At 35.4% G+C, this 24877-nt stretch overlaps 1 protein-coding gene across 6 annotated transcripts in view; it reads right to left on the bottom strand.

Moving 5' to 3' along the window:
* Nucleotides 1–641: 641 nt before the first annotated feature.
* Nucleotides 642–24877, bottom strand: part of FAR1 (fatty acyl-CoA reductase 1) — a 76682-nt gene continuing 52446 nt past the window's right edge. For 2 of the 6 annotated variants that reach the window (XM_023646076.2, XM_070274807.1), the window contains 8 exons: nucleotides 23277–23454; nucleotides 22184–22228; nucleotides 21941–22059; nucleotides 20934–21001; nucleotides 18766–18937; nucleotides 11557–11686; nucleotides 5973–6100; nucleotides 642–4415 (listed from right to left, as the gene is read on the bottom strand). In XM_023646076.2, the coding sequence (XP_023501844.1) occupies nucleotides 4253–4415; nucleotides 5973–6100; nucleotides 11557–11686; nucleotides 18766–18937; nucleotides 20934–21001; nucleotides 21941–22059; nucleotides 22184–22228; nucleotides 23277–23454 (1003 nt within the window). In that variant the 3' untranslated portion in view covers nucleotides 642–4252. Of the gene's footprint in view, nucleotides 4416–4910; nucleotides 5077–5972; nucleotides 6101–11556; nucleotides 11687–18765; nucleotides 18938–19244; nucleotides 19417–20933; nucleotides 21002–21940; nucleotides 22060–22183; nucleotides 22229–23276; nucleotides 23455–24877 lie in introns of all 6 variants that reach the window. The other 4 variants (XM_023646074.2, XM_023646075.2, XR_011441137.1 and 1 more) reach the window with 3 other exon arrangements.

The raw sequence follows: 24877 nt of genomic DNA, 5'->3' as shown, positions 1-24877 counted from the left end.
AATACACAATCTCCCAGGACAACTATTTTAAATAAAACTACATTCAACTGTATGTTTAGGTTCAGGTGTTTGCTGAAAAACAAAACCAAAAAAAACCAGCTCTAATATTAGGTTGAGTCATATGAAAGTATCTTTATAGGTCAAAGACTCAAATATTAGCAATTTTATGCGGTTCAAACCTAACACTTTTTAGTTACACCTTGCTCACAAAATCGAAGGGAAGCTCTCCACAGATTCACGTAAGATAGAGAATTAGGTTTTCTGAATAACAGCAGAAAATAAAGGAAATTTGCCTCCAAATCATCTTTGGAGAACATCTAATTCAACCCCATAAAGCTGTGACATGAAAACTAAAATGTCTAGGAGAGAATCTTTGGGTAAATATTTTGAAGAAAATAACTAGGAATGTTTGTATATTTTAATGAATTCAGAAAAATCTCTACTGCCTCTCTTCTTCTTGTATAAAATTATAGGTATCGTCTGTAATCTGTGACCAAAGAAAAGAAAAAAGACAATTATAGCCTTATTCCTCTGAGCTCAGGTCTAACAGTAAAGATATAAACTCATACTTAATCACTATACATTGTTCTATGTAAATTATTTCACAGCCACAAACTTGCAAATGAGCACGTCAAACAATGTTACTCAAATGTTTCTTTAATAAAGAAAAATCAAAGGAATTATTTAACAATTTTGCACAGCTATGCTCAACTGACAAAGAGGGTTTGTTTAGGAATCTTAAGGGTAGCAGAGATGTATGCTAAGGGGGTACCACCATAAAAACAAGACATTTATTCTACGACTAGAAAATGCTTTAAGATAAAAATATTATTTCAATAGGAAAATATTTCGTATTTCTTTTATCAGAGACTGTTAACTCATTTCTATATCAAGTTATGCAGCACACATTTCCTTCTCTAGTTTCACATGCAAAAGCTTAGAGAGCTTTTCTCACAACAGAGCAAGTCAGCGATAACGGTGTCAAGGCAGGGCTGGAGATCGCCTAGAAGAGCAGGCTGGGAAGGCCACTCGCACTCTCCTGCACCGTGGCCTCATCCGCCTCCGTTTTCACAGTCAACCTCTGTTACTAATGAATGATCCTTTACACTTAACAGATAAACGACTACAAATGTACCTATAAATTAATATGATATCATTTAATGTGGAAGAGAGTAGCTGGAGCCTAATGACACCCTGGCAGTCTGCTGGTACTGTTTTTAGAAAACAGAAAAACCACCTCATTCCAGCGAATAAATAAAAATGATATTTTTAACAAAAAGTGCTCGTCCTGCCTATATGCCTCCCCCAAGACAATGTGTAAGAAACTTAGAATTAAATACAGTTAGGATACAAGAAGGAGCACACCTAAAAAGAGGTAAGAAGTATAACTGAGGACTGCTTCCATAATCCTAACCACATTATCTCATTGGTGACTTCCAGTATGATTTGCAGTATCATTATTGTAAAAATACAATAAATACTATAATGGAAATATAGGGATTCATTTATTACTTTTTGGTTTACAAAAAAGGCACTCAATAATGCTTCTACTTACTTCTTATAAAAGATTATCAATTTACATTTAAAACAAAAATCAAAAAACCCTGAACCAGTTCCTACAGACAAACACAAAAAACGGGGGAGAAATAAGATTTTTTCCTCCCTGCTTCAAACCTTTATTACATAGATTCAAAGAGTGTTTATTTTATACCATTCTTAAGTCAAAGAAAGTATTGCCATGCTTCTTTGTGTTGAGTGTTAGGACATAGTAATGTTGCCACATAAAATTTAAATACAATCACAACAATGTCACAATCGACAAATGCATATGCCAGAATTATAAGAATCAGGAGTGAGTGGGGGGAAAAAACCAAATGTTTTACAATATAGCTTTATCAAAAGAGTTAAATGAAATATTAAATTTATTTAATAGGCTACCCTGTTAAAAATTAAGTTTGTGTAGGAAAACTAATCAAACAGAACTAAAAACCATGTCTAGCAAATGACATAAATAGAATGATTTCCAAAATCTTTTAACTTTGAGTTAAGCTTAAAGTCTAGTTGGTGGGAATTAACAATCTGTATACTCTTTACACTAATTTTAGAACTCTAAATTCCAGAATGATGTATTAATTTATTCATTAGCTTTCTTTTGACAACAGAATTCTAAATAAACACACAAAATTATGCAGTGACCTCAGCACCATCCCAGTTAGCATTTAAGTTAGATTACAAGAACAATGACACAGTTCAGAAGACATATACCCCCATGTACGTCACATGCCTGCCGATGTTATACCTGATTCTTCCGTAAGACACAAAGACAATTCATCTGATTCTAAGTATATTCGGCAGATGTGTAAAAATCATACAAATGTTAGCATGTTTTCAACACATTATGAAAATGTATTTGGAGAGATGGAGCACTCAGTGTATAGAGCATGTATAAAGTTAATTACGTGGGCCACTTTAAATCAAAGGCATCATCGTTTATTCCATTTTTAGACACTGTCCTGGTCTCTCACGCCTTATACCCAGGTATGATCCTAGACCACAGTATCTTCCAAAGAATATATATATATATTTAGATAGATATTTCTTTTAAAATAATGTTTAAAAGTTTTACTACAGAAAGTCTAGCTTCAACATGGAAGCACTTTTCCTTTTCAAGATTACACACCTGCACGGAAGAAGGTGATTTTCTTTACATTTAGTTTCTTCATAATAACAAAATAAACTTCTTATACATTGCATTTAAATTGACAAAGGAAATTAAGGTGTAAAATTCTATTAACTTTTTTGTATTGTGACTGACCTCATTAAACATATTCCAGATATACTGTTAACAATTTAAATATAGTACAACTTGGATCAGCTAAATCAGAACATGTTATTGTTGATCAATCTGTTAAACTAAATGTATGTTAAAAGAGTAAGGAGAGTTAATCACTATTAAGGTTTAAAGGGAATTATAACGTATCCTTAAAATATACACTAATTTTCTTGCTATTACTTGTTTCTATAATGCAGTTCTTTCTAAAGCTAAAAACACATGCAGAAAAAATAAACGTTATCTTCAAACTCATTCAACAGTTTGCTACTTTATGTGGTATGTAAATAAAGTCCTTTATTTAATTTTATACACATTATTTTATGCATTATTTTATTTTTCTTGAAGGAATTCAGCTCTCAAGGTCAAAAGTTACTATGTGTTTACACACACGTGAGAACATTTTCTTAATGTCATGACTACCTGCAAATACATTCTTCCATAATAATGCACTTTCAGTTTCATTGGAAAGACACTATAAGCCTTTTAAAAGTCTTATTATTAAATTTATAAAGGGAGGAGAGTACAAGTATGGCGAATCCCCCCCCAACACACACACTTGCCAAAGTCTCAAAAAGTCCTCCAGCTTCAAAACATGAACAAAATCTCACAGGATTGATTTTTATTTGGTCATAATGTGGACAAGAAAAATGTATTGTCATTCTTTTTGATACTAATAGTCTTACTGAATTCACTTTAATTTTCCTTCAAAAAGCACACAGTGTATGTTGATATGGATTCTTAAACCCATTTAGATTTAGTAGGGTCCTTAGAATAACAGATAGCCTTCTGATTATAGAAGCAACTGATGGTTTATAGAAAAACTATATGGATGAGACCTCTAATCAGAGAAAGAAAAATGAGAACATGTCTTTCATGTGTGAGACCACTCAATAACTTAACAGGATGATGTGAAAATAGTTTGGCTATAATTGTAACAAAACTAAAACTCACTCTGACCGATAGAAAAAAATCAAACACTGAAGAATCAAATATGTACCAACTTAGCTAGTATTCCTGTCCAAATAAATGCTTCCCAGTGCACTAAACATTAGAATTAGAAATTCACTATATGTTAAGGCATATTTTAATTAATAAGTTCCAGAATTGCACAGTTATATTGGTCAGTTTTCCTATTTCCCCACTCCTACTTTCACTCCTCCCCTTTTCCCGAGGGATCAAAATGTTAAGTCATGGTTTTGGTGGCTATTGTAGATTTGAGCTGGCATACCACAGTGTGTTCACTAGGTTTTTATGAGAATAAACATTAAAATGTTACATAAAATGTACCATAATTTACTCCACACTCCGATCTAAGATGGTTTAATGTCTTGACAAAAGGTGAGATGACTCAAGTACATTTTACATTTTGTGCATTTAGACCACCGTATGCATAGATGTTCTAATGCTAAATTCTTGTCTTCAGTATCTCATAGTGCTGGATGCTCGGAAGTAGGACAGAAACTTGTAACACAGACTAACCACAAAGTACCAGATGTTTCTTGCCATTTGTGATCTTGCAATAAAAATGCGCCAGATCAGGATCACAAGGATAGTATTGAAACCATAACGTATGTTCCTCAACCTGGAAAGCAAATTAAGGGAAGTATGAGACAATATTTTCAAGAATAAAATATTGCTGGATGGCAGATAATTAATGCTCAGTTTTTAATCTAATAAAGTTCAAATCCATATTAGTTTGAAACTTGTTTAAAAACTAACTAGAAGTCCTTAAGTTAGAAATTAGCAAAAGTCAAACCTGACTATGATACTCTAGTCAGCAGCCCATCAAACAATGTCTTACCTCTATTGACAATGAATAGCAGTTTTTTTAAAACGGTATGTTAGGGACAAAAGTTTATTCACTCAGCAAGTATTACTGAGCATCTTTCTGGGTGCCCAGGACTGTGCTAGGCACCAAGTATATTGTAGGCAAAAGAGACACACACCTTGCACTTCTGGAGCTTCCTCTCTAATCTAAAAAGGTTTGTTTATTATATACAGCATCCTACAGACAAAAATAAAGATTTTTTTGGACATCTTTAGCTATCAAGACAAGTTGTGAGACAAGTGAACTTACCCCTTCAGTTATAGCTGACAATCACACGATCCAAGGCCAACTGGTCAAGCCTCACTCATGAATGAAACATGACATTAGCTCTATACAGGAGGACCCTCTCATTCTCAAAGAGCAACATGCACACGATCTTGCTCATGTTTCAACATTTTTGATACTTTTTAATAGTCTTAGAAAACAATATAAATCTTTAGATATGCAATAATGTTACATAAATTACATTAACTTCAACAGGCAGTGCAAGATAGGACCGCAACATATGAACAATGGATGTAGACAAAAGAGTTATGAATTAGGAGTCAAAAGATCAGTGTTCTAGTTTGTTTGCCACTTAATACAATATCATCAAGGCAAACACAACTTCCCTAAGCCTCAATTCCTCATCTATACAACTAGCTGCCTGGCAAAGCCTCTTAGAGTTGGAGGCATGAGAAGAATATTATGAAAGTCTTGAAAACTGTTATAAAAATTGTATAAGAAACTACAATAAAGGAGATTACTATTAAAATTAACTGCATCTCTGAATGACGGATTAACAGTGATTTTTCCTTCTCTATTTTCTGAGGTTTTTTTTTAAACAATCAGTTATGTATTACTTTTATAAAGAGACTAACAGAATAATTGTAACTCTATCTTATAAACAAAGAAAATTCCATGCCGAATGACGTATTATTATATCTCTTTTCCTCTTCCAAAGATGTATTTGAGTAGGGTAAAAAAAACTTTAAATAAATAAATTACCTCCAGTTTCAAATACATTTTTACTTTCTCCTAATCTTTACTTCTTCTGTAGCAATATAAGGGAAGATAATAGTGATTTTTAAAACTAAATTCCACCTGAACATAGTGCTAAGGAACAGTACAAACTGATGAAGACAGTAAATTTCAGCAATCTCAGGCTAAACCAATACTACCTCAGTTCCAGTCCAAAGGTAAGTACTTTTCCTAAATACAATAGATCATTAGCATAGTATCTTTCATTCAATATACCCGCTTACCAAAAACAACCGATGTGTAATATTTCAAAAGGAAGAGAAAATGAAATTAAACCCATGTAAAACTTACTTGTTCAGATGTTTTCTAGCTGCAGGGAGGCCAGACATTTCTTCATTCAATACATATTTCTTAGTTCCCATACAGTAGTTCTCTATATATTCTGCCCAATGTAACTGCCGTACATCAATATTAAAGGTCTACATAAACAAAAAAGTTACTGGCCACTTTCTTAATTTTCTTCACAACTAGTCAGAAATTCATACTTTTTCTAAAGGCTAATTCCAAACGACATGATTACAAAATGTTTACAGTATTAACTTTTAAAGTCTTACTGCTTTCACAAAAAAGTTCCTTCCTATTCCCTACTTTCCATTAAACACAGAAACATTGGAGAAGATAATCCGAAAACTCATGTCAGCACCTAACAAAGATTATATGAAGTGTAAGGAGAAAGAAGCCTGCACCATTAAAAAAAAAAAAAGGCAAAATCCTATTGTCCAAATGGGTCTATGTATTCCTCATTTATACATGTATTGATACATTATTTCCAGTTTCTTCTACCTACAGTTTCTCCTCTCTTCTTAAACATCCTGCATACCACATGGATTAATTTTCCTAGCAAATAGTAGGGACATCAAGAGAAAGAATACATTATGAAAGCTGGCTTACGAGTTTAGACAACAGTAACAACCATTTGATGCAAAGAGTAGATAAATGCAGAAAAGAAAACCTTACAAAAATGCTATTTCATGACAAAATAAGAGGGCTATGCACTGCTCAGTGCTCCTCCACACACAATCAGATAATTTTTGTCATTGTGATAGATTATTTACTATATACCATCACTTATCTGAAAAAAGCAAGTTCTAAACAAAAAAGAAGCTACCATAAATAAAACATTAAAGTAAGTGAAATAAAATGGAGACTTGACTTAAGATATAAGATATGAGAAGGTCTCAAGTATGTGCAATTGGGTTCCCACAGGAAGAGTGAAAAAGAATGGAACAGAAGCAATATCTTAAAAGACAATGGCCAGAAATTTTCCACAAATGATGAGACATCAAGCCACAGATTCAAAACATACATACACCACATGCACACACATATTGGGCATATCAGAGAAAAACTGTTGAAAGTCAAAGAGCAAAATTTTCAAGATGTCAGAAAAAGGCCATACAGATTACCTCCAAAGGACAACTGCTAGACTGACAGCTGACTTTTCAAAACAGGCACTGGGAGCCAAAAGACTAAGAGAAGACGCCTCCCCAGTGCTCAAAGAAAACCGCTAAAGTGGCATTCTATACCAGCATAAATATCTTTGAAAAAGAAAGATGTTTCCAGAAAAATAAAAACTGAGACAATCTGCTACCAGCAGCAGACCCACACTAGAGGAAGTACACTAAAGGGTATTCTTTACACAGAATGAAAATGACTCCAGATCGAAGTCTGGAGATGAGGAAAAAATGAAGAGCTTTATAATAAAAGGACAATTATGCTAGTAAATCTATATGAATACTTACTGAACAGATTGTAATAAGAATAATGGTTTTGAGCCACATACACAGTATTAAAATAGGTAGTAATAATAGCAGATAGATGTTAATCCTTGCATTGTCCAAGAAAAGGTGCAAGTATCAATATTGTTAGACCTTGATAAATTAAGGAAGGAGGTTGTCACCTCTAGAGTAAGCTACCCAAACAAGTGAAAAAGAATCTATTTCTATGTAACTAACACAGATGGGAAAATAAGGAATTGTAAAAGATAACCTCAAAAAAGGCCAAAAAGAAAAGAAAAAGGAGCTTAAAACAGGTCGGACAAATAGGAAAGTACTAAGAGTCAGATTTAAATCCAAAATTATCAGGAATTACATTATGGATTAAATCTTCCAATTAAGGGTCAAAAACTGTCAGACTGAAAAAAAATCCTATATGCTGCTTATAAGAGAAATATCTGAAAGATAAGAATACAGAAAAGTTGAAAATAAAAGGATGAAGAAAGAGATTTCTACCAGCAATGTATGGGAACGTCCATTTGCCCAAGGCCTCACCACAGTATGCTGGCAAAGTTTACATTTTTGCAAATCTGACAAATAGTAAATATCTCAATATAGTTTTAATTTGCATTTCCATTGGTATGAGCGGGGTTAAATATCTTTTCAAATGGTTAAGAAATCATTTGCAGTTACTTTTCTATAAAATGTTCATCTCTTTAGCTCATTTTTCAATAGGATTATTGACTTTTGCCTTTTCTACATAAGCTTTTTATGTAATACGAAATGCAACTAAAATCACATTGAGACACCACTACACACCCACCAAAGTGGCTAAAATAAAAAATTAAAATGCCAAATATTGGGCAGGATGTGGATTAACAGGAACTCTCATATACTGCCACTTGGAATGTAAACTGATACAACCACTTTAGAAAACTATTTGGTATTATCTACTAAACGTATGAAGACCCTTTGACTCAGCTATTCTATTTTTAAATATACGTTCTACACAAATGTGTACACATGGTTCACAGAATTATTCCCAAGAGCCAACAACTGGAAATAAATGTTTATCAACAGAAGAATAAAAAATACCATACAATACCATTTGTGTAAAGTCAAAAATTGGATAAAACTAACATTTAGTGTGACAGTTCAAGATGGAGTTATTTTTGGGAAAAGAGAGGAGGTCGGGATGGGAAGGGGGCATGACGGGATCTTCTGGGGGTAACAACGTTCTATGTCTTCACCCAGGCACCCACTTGCTAACAATCCATTGAGCAGTATGTGTTGTGCACTGGGATACATGTGTTGAGGGTGGGGGTGGAGAAAGTTAGATTTAGCAGAAGCCATAAATCTTTCAACCTGAGGTTATCTGCAGGACCCTGGTAACTCAGATACCAGGCTGCAGGTAGAGAGGAAGACTGGTTATATAAAGCCTATGGCCCCATAAGTTGAGTCTTACAGAATACTCCTGCAAAAAGATAAGAACCCAAAAAGTTGTATCCTTAGAGCAAGGGTAAAAAAGAAGTAAATCTACCACACACAGAAGTGGGCAGAGAAACAGCACACTTGAGGAGGTCTGTCATGCAGAACTAGTAGAATGGACTAGATCTCACTGCCCAATATGGTAGGCACAAGCCACACGCAGCTCTTGGGCACCTGAAATGTGGCTAGTTTGAACTGAGATGTGTTGTGGAGTATAAAATGCACACTGGGTTTCAAAGGGTCAGTATGAAAAATACAAAGTAAAATATCTCTTAAATAAATTTTTTTGTTTTTTTAAAGAATGGCACTTGGGCTAACAACTGTTGCCAATGTTTTTTTGTTTTTCTGCTTTATCTCCCCAAACCCACCCTGTACATAGTTGTATATCTTAGCTGCAGGTCTTTCTAGTTGTGGGATGTGAGACGCCACCTCGATGTGGCCTGACGAGCAGTGCAATGTCCACGCCCAGGATCTGAACCCTGGGCCGCCGCAGCGGAGCGCACGAACTTAACCACTCGGCCACAGAGCCGGCGCCTTAAATAATTTTTTAAATTTTAAATGATTCTTAAAATGTTGTTCAAATTATATATTATTTTGGATATACCGGGTTAAATAAAACATTATTAAAAAACTTTTTGGAGGCCAGCCCGGTGGCCCAGTGGTTAAGTTCGCGTGCTCTGCTTTGGCAGCCCAGGGTTTTGCCGGTTCGGATTCTGGCGCAGACATGGCACCGCTCATCAGGCCATGCTGAGGTGGCATCCCACATGGCACAACTAGAAGGTACTGGGGGGCTTTGGGGAGAAGAAGAAAAAATAAAAAATAAAATCTTCAAAAAAAAAAAACTTTTTTAAAGATGTGAGAAGAGAAAGGAAGCTGGTACTGGGAAGATGAGGGAAAAAAAAAACTCCTTTGAGAAACTATAATCATGAACCAGCCCTACACTCTATTTAAGGTCTATATTTACCTGAGTTATGCTAAAAATCCAATCAGATATGTTAAAGTGGTCCTGATTTGTTAATGCCACCTGGCTAGTTAATGCTAATAGTGACCAGGCTATTGGTGGAAGCAAAGGCAAATCCTCACTGGAAAACTGCAATTTCAATCTAGGCTTCAAAAAATTCCCACAGAAATCCTCAAGGAATATGAATTCACAGTCAAACAAACAACAACAAAAAACAAAGAAACAAGGGGTCATGAGTGAGGCCCAGCTTCAACCACAGAGGACAGACCAGATGGTGCACAGCCCTTCGAAGTCTGAATGATAAGAAAGAGAATTTAAAACAATTATGTTTAACATGTTTCAAGAAAAAAATTCTAAAGATTAAGAAATGTCTGTAAGATTTGAAAAATAAATTGAACTTCTAAAAATAAAAATATAGTAACTGAAACCTAAAATTCAGTTGATGGTTTAGACACAGTTGTACACTGCCATAGCACTTTAACGAATTATCTAGATTTCAGGCCAGAAACAGATACAAAACACGGAATTAAAGTTAAAAGACCTGGAGGAGAGAATGATCTAACGTATACTAAAATTTCACAACAAGATAAGAGAATGGTGATGAGGCAATATTTGAAGAAACAATAGTTATTTCCCTGAAGTGCTAAAAAACATCAAACTTCAGATCCAGGAAGTCCAACTGAAACAGAATAAATTTTTCTAAATTACTGCCACATTCATAGTGAAACCGTGGAACATCAAACATACAGAAAACTCTGAACAGGAGCCAGGAATAACAGATCATTCAGAAAGCAGCAGCAAATTAGACTGACTTCTCAACAGCAACAGCACAAGACAGAATAGAAAATGAAAGCTATCTTCAATGTGCTGAAACCATGTTAGAGAAACAAGAGTGAAAGAAAGACATGTTAGACAAACAAAGACCAAGAGTTCACTACTAACAAACCCCTACTAAACATATTCTGCTATTCTGGATATATTTCAAGGAGAAAGAAAATGATCTCAAAGATCTGATAGCAAAGACATTGGTAAATACATAGATAAATCTAAATAAAACTGAACAAAATAATCATTTCTACTTATGAGGCTTAACTAGAGAACTAAAGTAATGTGTAACTATGTAAGTTAGTGGTAGCAGAGGTGGTACTCACAGCTACAATATTTTCAGGTCCTAAACATCACCAAGGAAGAGGCTAGCGAAATTGCTTAATTTAGACTTTGTTAGGTATACACATTAAAATATCTAAGGTAACCTCAAAAAGAACACACACACAGAGTTTAAGTTTCAAACTAACAACAGACAGCAGAATGTCAAATGATGAAAAGTAAAACAGTATATTGAAAAACAACTTCTGAGAGAATGTTTTCCTCAAAACTCAAAGAAAACAAAGTGTTTTGGGGAAAAAAATGCATAAAGAAGTCAAAGTTCTCTTTGAACCTGACATTAAAAGGAAAAAGAGAATCAACGTTTCGATCATACTTTGAAAATACCTCAGCCACTCTCAAATACTTACCTTATAAATTCTAAGGCAAGGCAATTTAATTTCACCACCAACAACTATGATTGAGGCTTTAATGAGAGACTATAAATAGATCAACGACTTTCTTGTTGCATAATGGCTGTGGAAAATACCCAATTATTTCTCAGGTTGGTAATGGTTCTCTAATTAGCATGCTACTTATTATCTAATATAAAACAGAAAATACTTGCCTTCTTATCTTCAGGGTTTAGTTGATTCATTAGCATATTGACATTGTCAGTATTCCAAACCCAAGAATGACTTGTGAAATATTCAAGAAATACCATAGCTCTGTGAAGACGAGTTATTGTTTTCATCATCCTGTATTATAAGAAAAATTGACAGATTCATATTTTGCACAGATTAGGAAAAGTATCACCACCACCCAGGGTACCAGTTTCTATATTGAGACATTAATGGTAAAACTGTAATACATAATTCAGTAAGTGTACCAAACCAGCAGGCAATAAGAATATTTCTGCATCCTGGAAGAACATTTCATAAATCCAAAATGGAAAAGAAATTTTTTTAAGCAGCAGCAAATGAATTTAATACTACCTACACAGAGTTCTGCTTATATACGAAATTAATTTTCAAAGGAAATATAATATTTTAAGGTCAAATTTTCTATAGACAATACTAAGCAAGTAAATGGATTCAATTAGAATGCCCTTGCCTTTTGTTCCTTTGACCACATTTTAGTTCAGCTGCATTTACTAAGATTTCCTGTGAATTCACAATATAATGTATTATATTAGTTCAACTCTTCAGCATCACAGAAGCAAAGTATACAGAAATATTCCTTTGCCATTTAATCAACTCTCTTCTATACATTTTAAATAACTTTCTCTTTAATACTGATAGGTACCACTCTTGATCATCTGAATGTGCCATGAAATCAATGACTCATGTTGAAAACTTTCTGAAATAGATATTCAAGATATTCACTCATCTCTCCAAATCCCCAATATCCATCCTTATAGACATAAGGGAGTTCAATATTTTTTGTTTCTTTTTAAAGAGGTGAGGGGCCTTAATCTTGAAATCATGTCATTTTAGCATGGCTCATTGTAAGTCATTGATATCATAACCCCAATCCCAGCAGTAACAGCTATACAATAATGATCACCTAGAATCAGTAGGAAAAGGGAAGGAAAAACTTTTTGAAAGAAAACACACACCAAAACCTCCTAACCTCTGAGAAACAGAAAAATAATTTGTGGAGAGATACTTAAAAAGAATTCCATTTATATTCCCACAATAAGGATTAGCATTACATGTAGTTTAGTAAGTCCCAGAATTAAGGTCTTTAGAAATGAGGGAAATAGCAGAAATTCATAACATTGCGGGGGGGGGGGGGGGGGGGCGTCTAAAGAGTAACATTAGCTAAGCAATCCTGATGATACAGTCAATACTTTTAGAAAGAAATCATGAAACCAGATTATTGAGAGAAAATGAGGCAACATGGACTATCAAAAGAAAAACTATAGTTCAAAAACATAATTCCAAAATAAAATCTCCATTACACACAAAAAGAATTATTAAGCCTCAGAGGCTATATCTGGACAGAAATCGTTTCTATAGATAGAAAACACTTGGGGGGAAAAAAGCAAGACATGCCTCTTTTAGAAAAGAGATTAGACATTTTTTTTTCTAAAAATAAACAACAAGATATAACAGATTTAATTAAATCAATATCCACTGTCACAGCCAGTAGACTTGAATCACATACATACACATAGTTGGTTAACGTGGTTTTCTAACATGCATCTTATTAAAAAGATTTTCTTCCTTACTCCTTTTCCACTGACAATTCTCACCTAGTTTTATCTTCAGATTCATTCAAGTGATGAAATTACTTCATTCAAGTGATGAAATTACTCTAAAGCCAATCACTGATTCAGCCATTCCAAAATAATTACAACAAAAAATTGGAGGGGAGGAAGGAACTTTGAATGGCCACATATGTGTGAACTTCATAGAACTTTTTTTTTAAGTAGATGAGGGAGTTTTTTGAGCTAACATCTGTTGCCAATCTTCCTTTTTTTTCCTTCTCCCCAAAGCCCCAATACATGGTTTGCATATCCTAGTTGTCAGTCATTCTAGTTCTACATGGGCTGCTGCCACAGTATGCGGCTTGATGAGCGATGCACAGGTCCACACCCAGGATCCAAATCAGCAAACTCCGGGTCACTGAAGTGGAGTATGGGAACTTAACCACTCAGCCATGGGGCCAACCCCAAGTTCACAGAATATTTATCAAGAAATAGGGGCCGGCCCGGTGGTACAGCGGTTAAGTTTGCACGTTCCGCTTCTCAGCAGCCCGGGATTCGTGGGTTCGGATCCCGGGTGCGGACACAGGACCGCGTGGCAAGCCATGCTGTAGTAGGCGTCCCACATATAAAGTAGAGGAAGATGGGCATGGATGTTAGCTCAGGGCCAGTTTTCCTCAGCAAAAAGAGGAGGACTGGCAGTAGTTAGCTCAGGGCTAATCTTCCTAAAAAAACAAAAGAAAGAAAAGTACTAGATTGAATACTGTGGAGGATAAAAGGAAACTTAAAATTTTGCACCATCATTCTTTGGTTCAATATGTCATAAGAGCAGATGCCTGGGGCTACACTGCCATGTATGTTCTGAGTATTTATTACTTATTATGGAAACCCGCAAAAAGTAATCAATCACAATTCTTTAGAGTGTAGGGCAAGATCTTAATGGTCATCTAGTCTAGGGTTTCTCAACTTCAGCACTACATAATTCTTTGTGGTGGGGGCTGTCTTGTGCACTGTAGGATGCTTGGCAGCACCCCTGGCCTCTACATAACAGATAAAAGCAGCAGCCCTCCCCCAGCTGTGATAACTAAAAACATCTCCAAGTACTGTCAAATAAAAGTCTCGTGAGGGGGCCAAAATTGTCCTTCGCTGAGAATCACCCAGATAAAAAAAAATGTCAGCTTCAGAGAAATTAAGCTAGAGAGAGTTAAGCTAAATAAAATACAAGACCATGGAACCATTTTATTTAAATGTCATTTTTAAGTCACGAAATATCTACTGTAGTTCAAGAGCTAGAGTGAATAATTTATACTCCTTCTACATGCAATAATATCATGCATCCTTGATCCCAATGACTATTAACCAGGAATCCATATGATGTATATCTGAGTTGTACTTTTCATAATTATGTCAAGATAGATATAACAAGTCAGATTTTTATCTGCTGACACTCAGAATAATGTAAATGAGTAAAATAGACATCATGAATGACATGATTAACATTAGTTCAATGTGGAAATAGGCATTATATTAAGGCCCCAATATAAGGTATAAAGCCTGTAGCCTGCTCGGTAAGTATCTGAACAAATTAAATAATATAAATTATAAGATTGTGTATTTGACATTTGTAAAATTACTTAAACAAAAAACCTTTACATCTCTTGCTGCCTTTAGACTACGAGCTCCCAGAGGTCAAGGATCATTCCTGCTTTGATACTTAGAAAGGCTCACACAGGACAAACCTCAGGTAAGAAGATTCTTTGTTTCACGTTTCCTATTTGGAGCAGACTTTAATTTCCAAAAGTGGCTGCAATATTATCTTCCATCCTACATGCTCACCTTGACTATCTTTCTGTCAAGAGCTGAAGGTAATTTACAACCAACAGACTGAGGCGGAAACGATACTGTGTGACTTCCAAGGGCAGGTAAGAAAAGGTGAAGAGCTGTCTGCCTTGCTCCGTGGAATACTCACCCTTGAAGCTTCAGTCGCCATGTGTGCTGTCCAGCACCCCCTGAGGCTGCCATGCTGTGAGGAAGCCCAAACTAGTCCATGTGGAAAGACCACACAGAGAGGCTCTGAGACTACATGAAGAGAGAAAGATGCCCAGCCCCGCCAGCTGCTTTGCACGCTTTCTCTCCCTTACCACTCCTCCACAGAGTACTTGCTCCTGGCCCTATCTCACTGCAACCACTTAAAAGACCAGGAACCAGAACTACCTAGCCAAAGTCTTCTAGAATTCCTGATGCATAGAAGTCATGAGAGATAAAGAAAATGATTGTTTTAAGATACTAAGTTTGAGATGATATGCCAAGCAGGACAGATAACAGGCACAGATCTCAGCACGGGGAGCAAGGGGCTGCTATAATGAAACCTAAGGCATGTAGTATTGGCTTTAGGATCAGGTGGCAGACAGAATCTGGAAGGCCCTTGAGGAGACTATTGGTGAAACCTGGAAGGACCAAGAAAAGAACGCTAAAAGAAGCCTTAAAGGGCTTTAAGGAAGCTATTGGTGAGGGCTTAAAGAACAGTGAGGAAAATATTGCTGGAAGTTGGAAGAACAGAAGTGTCACCTGCGTTAACACGGGAAAGAGAAACTGTACCTAATCAACTCAGTGATCCAGCCAGGACGATCTGCTCAAAGAGGACAGAGACGGTCTTAAAAAATGAACCATTTCGAGTGGAATGTGGAGGAAATGTAAAATGCCAGCCGGGAATTAAGAAATGGCTTCTGAGCATAGATCAAATCCAGAATACGGATGCAAGAGTCTTCGTTAAGACCTCGGAAAGATTTAAGGTAGTACCTCAGAATCTTTCAGACAAAAAAAGGCTCGTTCCAGATCTTAAAGAAACGTCTTACAGAAACCTACTGTTTAAGAGGCAAGGATCTAAGATCTAAGGGTACTGTCCCATAGCAACCTCATAAGGAACCCAAGATAGACAAGGGCATGTCTCAAAGAGATCTGTGGGTATGGCTTTGGTCTAATGAAGCTGATTGTTTTAAAACAGATACACAGGAAACCCACAGTTTTAAAAGGAACGCTACCAGCTTACACTTAAAGGGACAGAGACAGTATAAAATGAAGAGGCCTCTGGATCAAGGGTCAGCAAACCTGAGCCTAGGGTCCAAATCCACCTATTTTTGTAAATAAAGTTTAACTGGAACACAATCATGCTTATTCATTTACATATTGTCTATCACTGCACAACTGAGTAGTTGCAAGGTGACAGCTACATTTAGCAGCAGAGTTAAGTATGTACAACAGAAACCATATGGCCCTTTACAGAAAAAGTTTGCCAGTCCCTGCCTTGGGGCCTCCCAACATTTTATGAGCAGGAAATCCAGTAAGAAGGTTATCCAGTTGCAAACACAGGCCAATTTTTTTTTCTGGAAAAAGAAAATGACTCAGAGAGCAGAGCTAAGAGCCATGGAGAAAATTCCAAGAGAGTAGGACTGAGCCCTAATTAAGGAGCCATCAAAATATATCTGGCTAAAAACATATATATATATCTGGCTGGAAGATAGAACTGTTATGGACCAGTGATTGCTGTGTGCCTCCCATTTTCTCTCTTTTTGAACAAGATTGTCTAAAGTCATTTTAGACAATTTTGTCTCACCCGTTACATAGTGGGTATATGGCAAGCTGGAAATTGGTTGCTTTAATTCACAGGCTTTCAGACCAATACTCAGGAACTATACTTGTAAAACCACTCCTAAAGAGCCTCATCCACAGTTGCACCAGATACAGTTGACCAAACACTGGCGTCAGGCTGATGCCAGAGGGGTCTTGAGGGGAAGCAGCAAGTGTATTTTCCATGTGGGAGGAGTATGAATTATTCTGTCCAGAAGGCTGACTGCAGCAGATTGCACTTTCCAAAAACGGCCACAACGATTTCTTTCATCTCACTTGCTTATTTACAACATGATCTTGACCATTCTCACACCCCCTTTCCTTGAATCTCGGAGGACTTATGACTCGCCTGCAACTAAAAGAATGAGATGGAAGTGGGTGCTGCATGATTTCCATAGTTAGGTCAGAAAATGAATGTAACTTCCACCTTGCCTGCTAAAATATTCTCCTTGAAGCCTTCAGTCACCATGTAAGCCAGCAGTCCAGTTCTCCTAAGGCTGCCGCTAAGTGCTTGTACAGAGACTCTATGAAGAGATCCTGACACCGTATTAAGAGAGTGATACTAGTTGTTCCACTGCACCAACCCTGCTTCAGCTCCTTCTGACCGCAACCACATGAAACATCCCCAAGCCGAAAATGCCCAGCTGATTCCCTCCCGAATTCCTGATCCCGAGAGAAATAATAATTAAAAGAAATAATAAAATGACTGCTGCTGTTTTCAAGCCTCTAAGTTTGAGATGGCTTGTTACATTGCAACACCTACTATAAATTATTTAATAATTTTGGCTATTCACTCCTTTTTTTAAGTTTACTAAGCTCCTTTTTTCTGTGTAAGGCATTGTGATTTAGTTAACCTCTTGTAATTTTTTGACCTAATTTTGACTTTTCTGCTCTAACTTGTGAGAACTTTATTAATATCAAGAAAACATGCATTTGCCATCACTCATAAATTTTACATTTGCTTTTTAGCCATGAAAGAATGCTGCCAATGACAAATACCACACTTGCAGATCATTCCAGAAACCCTTGAAAATAACTTTGATGTATTCTGTGTCTTTCTTCTGTTAAGTATTTCTTTACCCATTCTAAAGTTGTTCAATTCAACCCTCTCACATATTTCAATATTTAACATATAGAGTTTGAAACATAATGGACAACTGAATCCACAGAAAATTCCTACAAGTAACTCAGATCCTGATACACTATAACTGGCAGATACCTCACTTTTATTTTTTGAGCAGTTGATGGAAGTTCTGGAATCAGCATCTTCTTTATACATAAATACTCAAATCCTGAACTCTCCAATCAAAGGCTCCACTGTAATGCCAATGTAGTTAAAAAAAATAAATATTTTTATAGTACATTTCACTATAATTTTGGTAAGACAGTAGGAGGATTTTATTTAAGTTTGTGAGATTTCAATAAAAAAGAAAAAAGAGAAGAAAGGCTATTATAACAACTATAAGAAAATAGAAAGTTTTCCATTTGTTATTAACTTTTTAATAAAACTATGACATTTTCAACCTGGAAAATTAGTCAAAAACCGTAATTACCATATTATAAGCTGAATGGGCAGCTGAGATATTTTCAAACAATTAATTTTCTAGAAACATTTTATGTTTTTTCATATACAACTGCACAACCTACTTAAAGCAAAGGAACATTTTACCCTTAATCCCCCTATAAAATCACCCCATCCCTAAATTTTGAAGGGGGAGAGGAGAAGGGCTCAATTTCAGCTTATAATAACAATGACAACCTTGATGTTGGACATTTCTTATATTATGGGATTTGGGCAGATCAATGGCACTATTAGACAAGATCCACATCTTAGCCTCCCCAAATATCCCAATTTCTAAGAAATGTCCTAGCATTGATTGTGATTGTGATTAATCAGGTTAGTAATGCTAAAGGTAAAGCTCATGCTAGCGACTGTTCGTCTTTCCAGCAAGCTTCCACCACCTTACCAATACATAGTGTATTTACTCCTATTCTTCTTACCACGGCTTCTGACCTGTCAACCTGAGTGCAAGATCGAGCAATAATGCAGGTACTGTATGTCTGACACCCTTCCAATAATGAAGCAATAAGTTGTTGGAATAGAACTTAATATTGGGGCGCCTGAACACTTGGTTTAAAGGATTCATCTTGAAGGAATGATTTAGATAATATCCTGTAGGAAAAATAAGCGTCAAAGCATTTTGAATGTTATTTGTTATTCAGAAACAATATCTAAAGTTAGTCCTAGAATTCAGCACATGACAGTAATTTATCAACCAAACTTTAGAATAAAATAGAGTGAATTACAACACTACCTTCGCTTTTCTGACAAAGTCTTAAATTCAAGAGTCTTCTCATTCACGAAAGGCCATTAAGCCTTATCATAGGCATAAACAAATACAGAGTTAATAGCATTTTAGTGTAAGCATGGGCTGTTTAACAGTCAGAGGAACAGATAAGACAGAGCTAGTCACCATTACCTTGGGCTTCTTCCAGTCATCCTGAGGTAGATATCATACAGGAATGCTGGGGCCTTATGGCTTACAGCAATCCAGTAGTGATATAAAAGGTGATTGGAGGTTAGATTTACATTGGGCCGTCTGAAGGCCTGTTCGAGAGGATTCCTCTTGAAAGTGGAAATTACATGGTATTCTGAGGAAGAAAAGTTGTGTAACAGCTTTGATAATAACCATGTAATGAAGTTTTGAAAAACAAAAAATCATGTTTTCACAAAGCAAAATATTTTACCAAAGATGTCAGAGATCACTCATTTAAAAACACTTTTTTTCTACTCTCTACAGTAGCTCAGAGAATACGGGTGGTAGACTGTTGAACTCCAGTGGTGTTACAACTGCCACTATTTATGAATTTTAATTAGATGAATGAATTTTTGCTAAAATTCACTCTTAAAAATCCTTTTAATGTTTTACCTATGTCAGTTTACAATGTTACTTTCTATATTTCACCTCTCACGATAGCTTCTTTCTTTCTGTTCCTCTTTTCCGATTCTTATTACTGTACTTACTTAAAAAAGAAAAGGAAAATCATCATCCTTTGCGTATGAATAATTAAGTTGCTCAAATTAACATATGTCAACAAGCTTAAAACAACCCGAAATTAACTTCTGTTGTAATTTATTTAGGTTATGAAATGTCAAGACAATCAAATCTATTATCATCTATGTTAACACTTTAATAGAAATGTATACTGAGATAGTCACTAAAAAAACAATGCTTGACTTGATTTTTACTAAACTGTACAACACAATGAAAGGTTACAAAAAACCTAACTCATTTAAAGTTTTAAAATTCTTAAAACACTTTATTATTAAAACTTTATTTTATATAAATATAATTAAATATTATTTAAATAATTAAACTTAAAATCATCCTAGATTTTTTCTTATATGCTCTTAACAATCTTTAATTTGAAATAAAAAATGCCATTAAAAAACCCTAAGACAAATAACATAAAAGATTTACTTTAAAATCAAAATTGTTCTGCAAGGGTAACAAAAATTGTTCAATGAGAGTTAAAGTAAGACCTATTACTAAATCAATTCCATAAATATATTTTACTTTAAATTTGAAAACATAAATCCACAAGTTAAAAATGATTCAATTTCAGTAGGCTTTAAGTTATACTATTCCTATTTTAGAACAAGTAACATAGCATACACACTACTTGCTGTGAATTTAAATACATTAATAAATGTAATAGAAAATATTCTGGCAATATGTCTCCTACTTGCTAACTCCTTCATTTATTACTCTTGGGACCATTAGCTATCTCCTGCGATAAACCAACTCTTGTAGTCGGAAGGGATACTGCCTCTGGATAGGCAATAGCAGGATTCAGTGCCATGAGGGGAAAAAAAAGTACTGTTTCCATGCCACGGCATCTATGAGGGCTGCTGCAGATGGCAGCAGAAAACAGTATAGGTCAGACAACAGTGGGACAGGGAGGAAATAGAACGATATTTTCAAATTTGTGAAACATTAATAAGGACCACAAGGCAGTATTGCTAGACATTAAGATGGCAATTAAAATAAGAATTGGTAACTCAGTGGCCTTAATGCCTCGTGGGTTACTCTAACAAAAAAACTCAGTAAATATTTTAAGTTCTTTAAGATTTATTCTAAGATTCAAAAACACAGGTAAGATCATACCAACTTCACCCCAGTGGAAAGGATTGGTGCTGCCTGTCGTGCAGTTATACACCATGATGTTCCTTGGTCTGCAAAACAAAGATCAAAGCAATGAAAAGTGGAAAGGGGCCCAACCTAGCTAATCTAAATCTTATGACGTTTAAGCAGAAAGAAATGAGGATGATGGGTACCTTTTCTACATTGATTATTTTTAAAATTATCCTTAAAAGATGAATTTTCCTATCTGAAGGAATATTTACAATCACCCTTTTTCCCTCCTCTACCAAAAAAATAACATTAAAAAATACAGATTTTTTTTCTTTTCCTATTTTTCCTCCTTGTATTAGCAGGATTGTTTGTTTTTAAATGCAAGGAAAATAACAGTCTCAGCTCTTCCAATCTCCTTCCCATTTTCAGAGGCTCCAGTTGAAAAAAATTACAGACTGAGTTCTCTTTTATTAGAAACAATATATTCATATAATCATATCCTTCTTTTTAGCATCTAATAAATTCTGACTTCAAAAATAAGGGCAGTTTATGAATTAGGAAAAAAAACTATTGAGAAAGTTAAAGTTTAGGTGCTCTTTGTAAATGCTACTATTCCCTTTTAAAACGAGGCCCATGAGTTGATTAAAGCTGTTCTAGTGTGCCATGTTTGATATAGGGAAGTCATTTTCTGTGAATTTCAGGTTTTTATATATGCCTAGTTTATACCACCTTTTAGTTTGGATTAAGGAAAAAATCATCCAGGGGGAACAGGTTTTATTATTTTCATTTTTAATCTTTAATGAACTTGTCCATCCTATAGGTACAGTACATGACAATTAACCTTAATGCTTAATTATTGCTGATGAAACCACTTGCTATATCATATGTGATAAACCAACTCTTGCAGTTGGAAGTGATAATGCCCATATATACTGGTATGGGAATATAAGGACCGACAGATTAATGAACATTAGTCAGTAGCTCTGTTTTTTCTTCTCAGTTACCATATTTTTAACAAGTGACACTGTCACTTCATATACCTATTAACTCCGGAATACCAGGCTGCCGCGAGACTCGTGTTGACAACTACATCTACAGGAACAAGATCTGCAAGGGCATTGTTGGAGGCACGCATTGTTCGAAGAATTCCTTTCCCTGCCTTTGTTGAAATTAAAAACAACACCTTAAGACATACAAGCCAGAGTGCATATTTACATATAAAGATATTCAAAAAACAGAAAAAAAATATATAGAATATTAAATAAATCAAAAGGTTTACTTACCGCAATAAAGAGACCACTTGGTCCATTAAAGTTATCAATCCATCCCTAATACCAAAAATTTAAAAAAAGGGAGCTTAGAAATATTATGAAACTAGAGATTTATTTTGAAATCTACAACTCCACATATATACGGTAATTTTCTTCCCAAAACTAAAAAATAGACTAGATTCAGGCCAGAATCTCTCTCCCTGTCCCAAGTGGAAGCAGTCTTCCAGGAACTCGGATCGCAAATGGCTAAGTCAAGTCACTTTCAAGGGGTCACCTACTCTTCCATTAACTCTCCACAAGGAGAACTTTATGAAAATGAGTTTATACCTATCACACATTTTTGCTAAATTAAGCCTGTCCAAGTTTGGTCTTGTGCTATTTACTGATGCACTATCCTGAGATTAGGGAGAAATGACACATCCTCCTCAAAATTACTGAATAAAACAGGAAAATAGAACAATTGTCAAAGCAACTAAAGAGATGCTATCACCTACTTCCATTCTAGAAACCGATGTTTCTCCTAAATCAATTTTGCTGTTAGTTTCTATCGATGTTTTGTCTTCTTCCAGGGAGTCAGAAATACCATAATGCCCAGCTTTTCTACAGCAAATTATCATAGAAATCTCGGATATCTTTCTTAGCTTGTGATCTATACAGGGTGGAGTCTATCTCTCGGAAGGCCTGCCTCTTTTCGGTACTAAAAAGCAAATGAAATAAAATAAGATCCTGAATATTCTCATCCTTATTCCCTTCACCTCTGCAGGGAAGCTAACCAGCAAATAATTTTCAAAGCTAACAAACGTTGATGCGTCCGAGTCCAGTCTCTTGTCAGTCACAAAGAAAAGTCAGAAGGTATGGTCTCCTTTGACTTGAGACAACGTCATAGCCTTTTAAATTTCAATTATGATTTTGTAAACGGTGATTTGCATTTTTATACATGCAGGATTACATCAGAAATAAAAGTACCAATAGAAGTGTCTCTGCGAATAAAAAACAGCATTGCTATAGTAACACATGCTCTTAAACAACTGCCAACTCTTTTTATACCGAGTTACAACTTAAAATTTTCAACTCCAATTATTTACAAAGATTTCTAACAACTTACTGGAAAAGGTTCTTTCCAACTGGCACCCACAATCGAGGGCCTTACAATCGCCACATTTAGCTTTGCTCCTTCTTGTTGTACAACATATTCTGCCAATGCTTTTGTGTAAATGTATGTATTAGGTCTGTCTCCTATCAATTTCGGTGTGATATCATTTACTAGGCCATCATCCATCCACCTGGTAAACAAAGAAATTGCATGGAAAAAAGATTTTCAGATGTTTTACTATAAAATGAAAAACCACTTAACTTTGCACATTCAAACATATCTGCTGCTCTGACTCAAATGATTTGATAACTTTTACTAAAAATATGGAAGTTGGTCTCACTTTCAGGAAATATCAACTACAAGTCCACATCTCTTTTATCCAATTTCTATACCCAAAAAGGTCTGAAAACCTAGAGTTCTCTGATAAATCATACAGCAGATACCAAAAGCTAATTTGAACTGATTTATGGTCTTTTTAAAATACTGCTTAGTGTAATATTCATATACTTCACATGCGTTTGATCAGCTGTGCTACCAGAGATCTACCTGAAGTTATTTCATATTATACATAACATAGATTATACTCCTTTCTCAAGTTCAAATAAATTCCAAAATACATCTGGCCCCAAGGGTTTCAGATTAGGAACTATAGATCTGTATATGACCATCTAACAGTGTAACATGTTAATTATATGCATTTGCAGTGAACATCCACTTACAATTAATATAAAGCGTCCAGCAATCTAAATATTTAAGGTGAAGCACTGAAAACTGTATGCTGTCACTAGCAAGATTAACAAATACTAGGATAAACGATAAAAATAAATTGAACCATGCTATAAAAATTCAATTAGCAACCTACTATGGAGTGATAAAATTCCTCGAATTTTCTCAGTGTCTCTGAAAAAAAGGTCTACTCTGATAATCTGTAAAAGGAGGGTGACACACTAGATGATATCTATGTTCTTTTTCAGTCTAAATTTCTGACTCCAGTATGTTATGTACTTGTTTTCAGATACTTTTCTTTATTGTCTATAATGGTATGCATACTTGTATACTCAGTATACTGTCACATTCTAATGATACCCATACTAACCTATGAGGAAGCACAAAATGGAGATTATCAAGATAAATTTTCTTCTGTATGTAGAAGCTTTTGTGTGTGGAAGGAAAAGAATATTAACGAAATTGAAGGAAGGTTGCTATTCAACTTAGGAAAAATTCCATAGTGGAGAATAGTTTTGAAAAATGGAAGAGATAGTTACTACACTTAAAAAGAAAAAAATGGGGCTGGCCCGGTGGCACAGTGGTCAAGTGCGCATGTTCTGCTTCAGCGGCCCAGGGTTCACCGGTTCGGATCCCAGGTGCGGACATGGCACCACTTGGTGAGCCCTGCTGTGGTAGGCATGCCACATATAAAGTAGAGGAAGATGGGCACGGATGTGAGCTCAGGGCCAGTCTTCCTCAGCAAAAAGAAGACTGTAAGCAGCTGTTAGCTCAGGGCTAATTTTCCTTAAAAAAAAGGAAAGGCTAAACCAAGGACAGGCTTTAGCCAGTAAGCCTTATCACTGGAGTGGGTTTATAGAGCCAATCTATGAGTTAACTTAAAATTA

The sequence above is a fragment of the Equus caballus genome, chromosome 7, assembly GCF_041296265.1.
Source record: "Equus caballus isolate H_3958 breed thoroughbred chromosome 7, TB-T2T, whole genome shotgun sequence".
Lineage (NCBI taxonomy): Eukaryota > Metazoa > Chordata > Mammalia > Perissodactyla > Equidae > Equus > Equus caballus.
This window is presented reverse-complemented; position numbering and strand designations above follow the sequence as displayed.